The 10,525-nt window shown below is 37.5% G+C and overlaps 2 protein-coding genes across 3 annotated transcripts; one reads left to right on the top strand and one right to left on the bottom strand.

Moving 5' to 3' along the window:
* Positions 1–1,086: 1,086 nt before the first annotated feature.
* Positions 1,087–5,376, bottom strand: LOC126973542 (uncharacterized). The gene is made up of 3 exons (XM_050820884.1): positions 5,367–5,376; positions 3,080–3,169; positions 1,087–1,872 (listed from the first exon to the last, which is right to left on the bottom strand). The coding sequence occupies exons 1-3, from the start codon at positions 5,374–5,376 to the stop codon at positions 1,172–1,174; spliced, it is 801 nt and encodes a 266-aa protein (XP_050676841.1). The 3' UTR covers positions 1,087–1,171.
* Positions 5,377–7,525: 2,149 nt separating this feature from the next.
* On the top strand, positions 7,526–10,149 carry LOC126973608 (uncharacterized). Of its 2 annotated transcripts, XM_050820946.1 has the most exons (3): positions 7,526–8,043; positions 9,216–9,430; positions 9,551–10,149. In XM_050820946.1, the coding sequence occupies exons 1-3, from the start codon at positions 7,739–7,741 to the stop codon at positions 10,102–10,104; spliced, it is 1,074 nt and encodes a 357-aa protein (XP_050676903.1). In that variant the 5' UTR covers positions 7,526–7,738; the 3' UTR covers positions 10,105–10,149. The 2 variants fall into 2 exon arrangements, with proteins under 2 accessions (XP_050676903.1, XP_050676902.1); XM_050820945.1 differs by having other exon boundaries at positions 9,216–10,149.
* Positions 10,150–10,525: the final 376 nt, after the last annotated feature.

Raw genomic sequence — 10,525 nt, 5'->3', positions numbered from 1 at the left:
GCTGTATGCATTAAATGCTTCTTGAAATCAAAGTTAATCAATTCCGAATCCACCACTTTTTCCAAATAAGTTGGTACAACAAGTTGTTGTAGCAATTTTTTGTACAGCAAAAATAAATATTCGAAGCTTCACATTATCGCTTTGAAAAATAAACTTTTTAACTGAGTCACTGTTTTCAATTCGTTTCTTTAAATAAACTAAGAATGCTTTGTAAGGTAATCGGTCCATTATGTCATGAAGGCTTCCTGCTATGAAACATTTATCATCAGACAAGGCGATTGAAAAAAAATAGCTTCAATTCATCCCAATGATCCAATATAGTGCAGATACGAGGGGAGGCTGATAAGTAATCTACCTAACTATGAAAGAAAAGACTTTGATGGCTAGTTTTTTTTTTATTTTTCTATATAGTCTCCTGCAAGTGAAATACACTTATGACATTTGCAAATAAGTGACATCATGCCGTTATAATAGTAATTTTTATTTTGCTCGTCAAAATGGTCAGTCACAGCCTCCTTCATTTCTTCGTCCGTCGAAAATCTGCGACCCCTCAATTTTTTCTTTAAATCTTTGAATAAGAAATAGTCACAGGGAGCCAGATCTGGACTATAAGGGCGCGTACACATAGAACATCCGTTTTACAGGATCCTTTTTAACTGATCCGTCGTTACTGGAGGTAATATTCACACAGCATTTACAGGACCGATTTTAACAGATCCGACGCTACTGGAGGTAATATTCACACAGCATTTACAGGACCGATTTTAACAGATCCGACGCTACTGGACTTTCGTTCTTCAGTGTATCGCCTACTTTCTACGAGAATGGACGTTGTCGTGTTGTATTGGTACTATCGTCGTCTGCGGCGGAGGAAGCCCCGGCGTTATTGGATACATCCACTATTAAGGCAAAGATTTTGTCGTGGTGCTGTTGTGCGTCAGCTGAAAGAAGACGAATCTAAATTTTTTACTTATTTCCGAATGACGACGTCTACTTTTGATGACCTTCTTAAACGATTAGAAAAGGATTTAAAAAAGAAAGACACAAACTGGAGGAAAAGCTTGTGCCCTGAAGTAAAACTAGCGATATTTTTAAGGTAAGAACTTTAATTTTTGTTATTATCAATTAAAATTTAAAATGACAAAAAGGTTTACAAAAATGAAGATTTATTTCAAAACATAGACAGATCTGGCAAGTCTGACTCCTGGCTGAATGTAGATTCTACTGATGGCGAACCTTCTACTGATGGTGTAGAGTCAAGATGATGTGGCCTACTAAAATAACCTTGGGTGTGGTAGTGAGGAGTGCTAGAACTTTGTGAATATGGAGGCCACTCGTAGTTTGACTGACCATATCTTCTACTTTTAATATTTTGTAAAAGGTTTATCACTCCAGACTGAAATTCTAAAATTTGATCGCCATTAAGTGAAGCCAGTTGCGGCAAAATACCTTTGAAGAACGATAAATTGGGATCTTCAAACTCATTTTTACTTTTTTTTAACTGATCATTCATGTATTCAATCATTTTGGCGTCTACTTCATTCACATTTCTTTTGATTGCCTTGCGTTGCGGCGGGGCTAAATTTTGTCTTTCCTTTTGTCTGTCACTACCACTTTGTTCCGTAATCTGATCAGGTTCATCTTCGTTGTCTTTATTACTTTCTACTGTTTCCGTGATGTTGTCATTAGCAGGGACGTTCTCGTGTGTATCACCTGGGGTGACAACTTTTTTCAAAAATAACATTTGATTGTGATATTTGTAAGGCTTGGTATTTGAGGCAGCAGCTCCAGATTTCTTCAATTTCTTTTTCTCACTCAATGTTCGTATCCAGGCATCTCTAGTCGAATTCCATTTTTTTATAACATATTTTCCTGAAGCAAGTAAATAATAATACAAGATGGTTGTCAATAGCTTAGTAAGTGAAAGGCGAATAAGAAGGTAGAATAGACTTGTCAGTAATTAATTACCATATTGGTCAGTGGATAAGTCAAATTGACAGTGCAAGAACTAATCGGTCAGTAAATAATGGGAAGCAAAAAAGTATTACTAATGTTTAAATCAATTTATTTTAATTAGGTAATTTTATAATTTAGTTCAGTTCAGTTTAATTTGATTGATTGATTAATTTATTTTTTTTAGGTATGCAGCGTCTGGGTGTACATTTCAAGAACTTCATTACGTCTTTCGTGTCGGTGTGTCAACTATAAGCAACATTATTAAGGAAGTTACACGATGCATATGGAACAACTTGAATGACGAGTTTATGCGACTTCCTACAACAGTGAGTGAATGGGAGCATATATCAAATGGATTCGACACAAAAGCAAATTTTCCCCACTGTTTAGGAGCAGTGGACGGTAAACACATCAGACTTCGAAAACCAGCAAAAAGTGGCTCAATGTACCTAAATTACAAAGACTTTTTTTCCATCATATTATTAGCGATCGTAGACTCTGACTATCGTTTTCTATATGTTAGTATTGGGTCGTATGGAAAAGAATGCGATTCATCAATATTCAAGGAGTCGACATTTTGGAAAATGATGCTAGATGGCAGTTTACAAATACCAGAACCTTGCCCATTAATAACAGGCTCAGAAACGAGAGTTCCCTACGTCATAATCGGCGATGAAGGTTTCGGTTTACACGAAAATTTAATGAGGCCATTTAGCGGGACGCATTTAGACGTAAATAAGCGAATATATAACTATCGTTTGACCAGAGCTAGACGATACGTTGAATGTGCATTTGGTATTCTTGCTAATAAGTGGAGAGTATTCCACCGGCCTCTAGACGTCAACAAAACAACAGCTATATGGATAGTTAAGGCATGTACCGTTCTACACAACTTTATAAGAGAAAAAGAGGGCTTAAAGGATGGCAACACATCCGAATCTGAAGCATTTCATTTCAATAGCCTACCTGATGATGAAACGCTACGAGGTGGTCGAACTGCAAATTCAGTTCGAACGGAATTCGAAAACTATTTCGTGTCCGAATCTGGGTCAGTTTCTTGGCAGAATGAAGCTATTTAAAATAAAAAACAATGTCTCCATTACAATATAAAATAAATACTTACCAAATTCTTGTCTTTCTTTTTGTTCCATAGCTTCAAAATCCTCCTTTAGAATACCGCATATTTCGCTCAGGGCTGACCTCGCCGTTAAGGCTGTGTGTACAGGAGCATTGTCTTGTAAAATCAGAACACCTTTGCTGAGTTTGCCTCTCCGCTTTTCTTTGATTTGTTCACGAAGCTGGTCAAGCAAGTTTGCATAATATTCAGCATTCATTGTTGTATTTTTAGGCAAATAATCTATCATCAAAATCCCTTGGACATCCCAAAATACGGTGGCCATTAGTTTTCCAGCCGACGGCCGAACCTTGAACTTCCTTGGCGGCTTTTCTCCTTTAAATTTCCATTGCATTGACTCTTGTTTGCTTTCCGGATCCCACTGGCGAATCCAAGTTTCATCACAGGTCACAATTCGAGAGATAGTCTCTTCTTCTTTACCTTTGACCAGGTCTAGAAATGCCTGACAACATTCTACTTGCCTTTGTTTGTCAAAGGGGGTCAACATTCTAGGGACCCAACGCGCGCTCACCTTGGACATGCCCAAATGTTCGTGAATAATTTCATGAACTCGTTCCTTGCTAATGCCCACATCTCTGGCTATCTCCCACTGCTTGATTCGCCGATCTGCAAGAATCAGGTTCTTCACCTTTTCAACATTATCTGCGGTAACAGCAGAAATTGGCCTTCCACTACGTGGGTCGTCTCACAGGCTCTCACGGCCATGTTTAAATTGCTTCGACCAAAACTTTATGACGAATTCAGAAGGACTTGAATCACCAAACACCTTTAACATGCGCTCTCTGATCTGCGTAGGCGTATTTCCTTCTTTACTTAGGAATTTAATCACTGCTCGATGCTCAAATTTCATCATTTTACAATTTTCTTTCGACATGGTGAAATCAAAGCCGCGCCAAAAAAACAAAAGCAAGCGAAAAAAAATAAGCGTCATAATTTTGAAAAAGGAATAAATATAGAATATGATTTTGCAGTGGCCAGTTCGATTTTCAAAACTTTCTTTAACAAAGTAGATTTTATATCAGCCACCCCTCGTAGCTTGATAGCGTGCATGGCAGCAGGGTCCACTCATTCCTTGAATTTTTTTAGGATCTTTGTTATTATTTATGGTCCCATAAAAATTTCAAGTCTAACCGTTTAGGGCTGTATGAGAACCAATTATTTATCTTACAAAAAACTCGTTGCCTTGGTAATAGTTTATTTATTTATTTAAAATATCACGAAATCCACAGAACTTAAATTAGGTTATAATAATACTATTTTGTAGGACTTATATCTAATAACGGACTTACAATATTTATAAAAAGACATGATATTTGTGCGTGTGGGGTTTATAGTTTATAGTTCAGCAGCTTTTTCCGCGCATAAGTGCAATGAGTGGCTGATACATTTAACTCTAATTAAATCAGGCAGTAACAGAATTATATTTACCAAATAGCAGATTGGGCCACATCCGGAGCCTTGTGGTACTCCACACCAAAGTGGAACCTCGTCACTGAGCATGTCACCCACCTTCTCCCCGTAACTGCGTGATGTTAAATATGTGAGAAACCATAGGTTGAGTGGGTGGCCGACTCTACATACGTTCATTCCGTTTAAAAGTGTTTCTGTTTCAAGAGTTTCATATGCTTTTTTAAAATTTTTCTTCCCTTATTCCCTTTTTCTTTACGTAACGTTCTTTTTCACTAGCCATCAATATTTTTTGTTTCTTGCCTCCATCGGAGTGGAGAGCAATCTCCTCTTTCTGCCTGTTTCTGAAATTTTATAAAAATAGTAGGTGAAATACGAGTGCAATGCCAAAGTTGGTATAGCTACATGAGTACAAAGATCTGTTTGCAGCAGTACAGTTTTATTATAAAGGTTTTTCAATGATCTACCATATAACGCTACCAATTTGTGTGACATAGTCCTTTTTGCTGATGACACTTCCTTAATTTTCAAAGTGGATGATCGAAAGAAACTTTGATGATGTAAACAAATCACTTTCATGTATATTAAATTTGTTTAACATGAATAATCTTCTGCTAAATGCCGATAAAACAAAATGCATTAAATTTACTATGCAAAATGTGAAACAATTTCCTACTAATATTAAACTCAAGGAGGAGTCACTTAGTCTTGTAGATTTTACAGTATTTCTGGGGCTCCACATTGATTCAAAACTAAAATGGTGCCCCCAAATAGAATCACTTGCAGGTAGACTTGCCTCAGCAGCGTATGCGGATCGAACAATCAGACAACTAACTAACGAATCGACGGCTAGACTTGTGTACTTTACCTGCTTTCATAGAGTTATGACGTATGGCATTCTGCTATGGGGTAATTCGGCAGATATCCAAACAATCTTTGTTTTACAGAAGAGGGCAATTCGTGGCATATATAATATGAAACCTCGCGACTCATTGCGTAACCGTTTTAAAGATATAAATATTTTAACAGTAACTTCCCAATATATTTATGAAAATTTATTGTACACGCATAGAAACAAAGGTAACCTGCTGAAAAGAAATGATATACATAACATTAATACAAGATACAAGAATGAATTGTTGATTCCAAGATACCGACTACAAAAATTTAACGATTCTTTCATGGGAAGCTCTGTGCGTTTCTATAACAAACCCCCATCAAAAGTGACAGAGCTATCAATTCGTCATTTCAAATCTTGTATTGAAAAACAATTAATTAAGGAAGCCTATTATAGAATAGATGATTTTATAAATGCCAAGATAGTCTGGCCAGATGTCGCTCCATCTCGCAATGACAGCTTGACAATACCTTGGGTTCTTGTAAACCGGTGTAGAGCTATGACTAGTTTTTGTATGATATAGTACAATAGTATAATTATGGATACAACTTTTTATTTTTGTATATTAGAATAATTTATTTTGTGACGATTCAATGTGATCCTCGAGGTTTTATTGAATAAAGATTTTCTGATTCTGATTCTGATATGGTAGCAGCAGTTAGGGATTCGGGTTAGATCAATGAAGAAAACCTATTCATAGATTGGTTACATCATTTTATCTCATGTGCAAAACCAACTGTTGAAGAACCTATTCTACTCGTGTTAGACAATCACGAAAGCCATGTCTTGCTTGCTATCTGCTATGTCGGCAGAATGGGTTAGTGCTGATATACCTACCACCACATACATCGCATCGTATGCAGCCACTGGATCGTGAGATCACCTTACATTCAGATAGCATCGGCATCAAATGTACAAAGAGCAGTAACACCTTATATCCAAATAGCACCATCTATCCAAAGAGCAACGACACCCGATGTTTAAACAACATTATCATCATTTATGCAAAGAGCAGTTACACCTGATGCTGAGATAGCTCCAATGGCACTTTTACAAAAAGTAGTGGCAGTGGACGATCAGATAGACTCGACGTCATCTGTACAAAGAGCGGCGGCAACTGACGCCCATATAGAATTGTCACAATCTATATTAAACATAGCGACACCTAAAGCTTAGATAGTACCAAGTTATTGACTTTTTCTACTTTGTATTCCCACAAAGTTACATAGAATAACTGGTTAACTGTAATAGCAATTATGGAAGCGATTGATGTAATAGAAAGAGACCTCATACCAGACATAGGCGTAAAACCTTTTATCGTGAAACCAACTGTGAGGAAATGATGAAATTTCGCACTTCTGCTAATATGTCAAGTTCGATCATCCAGATTATTTATTATCTGGAACTCGTATACATACATATAGGAATGTATGTAATGGAAATAAAATGCTGCAAAAGCGCACTAAATTATTAACTTAGGTGAGATCAATTTTACCGCACGTTACGTAGTATGGTGAATAATTTATTAATTTCGAACAAAGTTTTGTTAATGCATATTTTGGGCAAGTGTGCTGAAAATATTTTTTTTATTAGTAGGTTACCTTATAAATTTCACCTCTCCCAATCACCCACGTCGACTCTATATATGGATGTTCCTCTATAATTGCAAGAGTTTCATCAAAGCTACCTGCTACTTCCACATCGCGTATACCTGCTACCCGGAATTATTCAATCACGGATTGAAATTGCAATCTGCTGCTAGCAGTAGAACTAACTACTACTGAAATCTAAAAGTCGTTGTGTTTCATTTTGAAGGTCCGATGTAGTTCACTGCGCCAATGCACATCAAACTTGCGTCTGTGGCTACGGCTACTGTTAGATATATATACTGTATCATTATGTTGGGCAAGTTATACTGAAGTACAATGGACGAACGCCCCACTTGCTGATGGTGATATTTTATATTTGTGCCCGTTGTTACATAGTGCGGTCATAGCGGTGTTTACTCACGCAGATACCACGAATGAACATATTATAATAACGTAGTCAAAAAGCAATGGAGGGGAGGGAAGTAACGAGCAAAATTATCGGGGCAGCCGGCTCTCCCTCTGTAATCGTGAGAGACGACTAAAGGCCTACGCAGACCGGGACGGCAAGGCAAGGGATTTTGCCGTGAGTCAGCGCACACTGGCCGCTTAGATACCGCGGCATTCCAGCACTTTGCCACGGCATGCCACGGCGTGCCGCGGCACGACAAAGCACGCCTCAGCGACTCCTGCTGCCTGATACACTTTTAGTCTTCAGTTGCGTTTGATCGAGTGTTGGTGTGCCTCAGTTTTAAAATGGTAGATTGGGATTTGGTGTTGATATCGATTATTGCAGATGAAGAAGAAGGTGCACAGGCTAATAATAGGGATAGAAGAAGATTTTGGGTTGATAATTTATGGAAAGAAAGGGAATCAAAGGGTGAATTCAATAATTTATTTAATGATTTAAAATACGACGTGCAAAAATTTTATGACTATCATAGAATGGATTATGAGAAATTTCAAGCACTGTTGAATATATGTCGACCATATATCGAAAAACAGAGGACCAATTTTCGCAACCCCATTGAAGCCGATCAGAGATTATCCTTGTGTTTGAGGTGGGTAGTTAAATGATTGTATAAGTTTTATTTTTTCTTCTTTTATTAAATTAAAAAAAAAAAAACAATATTTTTTGCCAAGTACAATCATGTATTGTAGACACATAATAACGATTTTCAAGTTTTTGCACTGATAAACCTTCTCACTGATAATCCCTGGATCTTTATTTGTTTTTACTTAATTTAGAGTACCTACTAGTTTAGATTAGTTTCGTATTCACAAACTGCAGTTTTGTAGCCAGACCCTGAAGCAGCTTCATAGCCAGGGCCAGAGGCGGTACCATAAACAGACCGTGAAACAGCTTCATAACCAGAGCCTGAGGCAGTTCCATAGCCAGACCCCGAAGCAGCTTCATAACCAGAGCCTGAGGTGGTTTCATAGCTAGAGACATCTTCAGATGTTGGAGCTGGAGTTCCCTCTATGTATTTTAATTCGGCGTCAGTTACCACATTAAATATTTGTCTCTTTATTTGGACCTGCACTCTTTCTGGTAGTTTTTTTACTGTGGCAGCCATTGTTTGAAAGAACGAATCAATGGGGTCCACCTCCTTTTTCGATTCAATGTATTTATTTAGTATTTCAGCAGTTGTTGTAGGTTCTGGTCTTATTAAGGAATGGTGTGAATCATTGGTCATTCGCGAAACTGAACGTTCATCATTATCATTGACAGCGGATTCTGCGAAAGAAGTCTGCGTATCCTCTGAAGAGGAGTCCAGATTCGAGGTTTGTTTTCTGTGCTGAATGAATTTTTTCAAAAACTCCAGCTCTTTTTCAAACTTGATAGGGCGTCGCTTTGTGTACGGGTCACCACTCTTTGTTTTTCTGTTATTCAGAGCTTTCCTAAAATTATTACGTATATTACCCCATATTTTCTGGCATTCTTCACCTAAAACAAAACATAAGCAGGTAAAATGGTATAGAAACAGAATAAGTAGGTAATGGGAAAAGGCCTTAGATAGTGACTAGGTTAGCACCAGCTGTGTTTATGGGATTATATTGAGCTAATCTTTTTCTAAGTAGAAATTACCACTGGCATTACGGTGACGGAAAAATATCATGAGGAATTCATAATTATATATAAATACGTAAACTGTATTATTTAATTGACTTTGTTTAACTGTGCCCTGTCTTTCACTCTGCCTCACTTACCCCTAATTATATTATCTTTCAGATTTTTGATCACGGGAAGTAGCTTCAAGTCTCTAGGTTACAGCTATCGCATGGGGTTTAGTACAGTGCGCTCTATCGTACATGAAACTTGCCGAGTCATTTGGAATGCCCTAAGACCTAGTGTTATGCCAAAACCAACAAGGGAAAAATGGACGCGAATCGCGATGGAATTTGATGAAAAATGGAATTTCCCGAACTGCATCGGTGCAATAGATGGTAAACATTTCAAGATAAAAGCACCTCGCAATAGTGGAAGTCTCTACATAAACTATAAAAAGTTTTTCAGTATCGTACTACTAGCGGTTGTGGATGCAAATTATAAATTTGTGATTGCAGATGTAGGATCATATGGACGAAATAGTGATGGAGGTATAATGCAAAACTCAATATTTGGAAAAAAATTGACTTCTAATGCCCTCGATATTCCCCCAAAAAAACGTTTACCGAGGACAGATCTTGAGTTGCCGTATGTTTTTGTAGCAGACGAGGCTTTTCCGTTAACCACAAACATTATGAGACCATTTAGTGGCGATCGATTGACAGATGAAGCAATGAAAATATACAATTATCGTTTGAGTAGAGCCAGGCGTATCGTCGAAAATGCATTTGGTATACTTCAAGAACGTTTCGAATTATGTCAAAAAGGAATTCAGGTTCAACCAAAATATGTTGATAATATCATTTTAGCATGTACTTGCTTACACAATTTCATCATAGGTGGTACAAGCACAGAAAGCCAAAATATAGCAAGTGTAAGCATTAATTTAGAAAACGATAATAATATGAACAATGCATTAGATGGTATGACAGTACGGGAGATGTTTAAAGATTACTTTAGGTCTGATGAGGGCTCTATTCCATGGCAAAACGATATTGTAAATAGACATTAATACTGTGTTAAATCTTAAAATATAATTATAGTGCAAAAATATTTACTTACCTGTTTTATTCATTTCTATTCCAATTCTTTTCCACGCATTGTTCTTCATTTGAGTGTTCATATAATGTTTTGATGACATATTATATAAATAATCATAGTCTTGAACTAAAGTTATTAATTTTTCCTCCATGTTGGAATAAAAAACGTAAAAAACTGGTCTCCGAAAAAATCACGTAGCACAGTCGTCAAAGACGCGGGCGCAAATGGATGGTCAATATTGGTGTGCATTCCCCGCTTCTCTACTCCCGCCGCCGCACCCCGCAGTATATCACTACGAGCGCCGGAGTCCGTGGCATGCCGTTGCCTACCGCAGTATGCCACGGCATCCCGCCACGGGAGCCTGTGGCGCGTGTTGCGATAAAATCCCTTTC

This window comes from Leptidea sinapis, chromosome 29 (assembly GCF_905404315.1).
Source record: "Leptidea sinapis chromosome 29, ilLepSina1.1, whole genome shotgun sequence".
Classification (NCBI taxonomy): Eukaryota; Metazoa; Arthropoda; class Insecta; order Lepidoptera; family Pieridae; genus Leptidea; species Leptidea sinapis.
The sequence above is the reverse complement of the archived record's forward strand: the minus strand, read 5'-3'. Positions and strand labels throughout refer to the sequence as shown.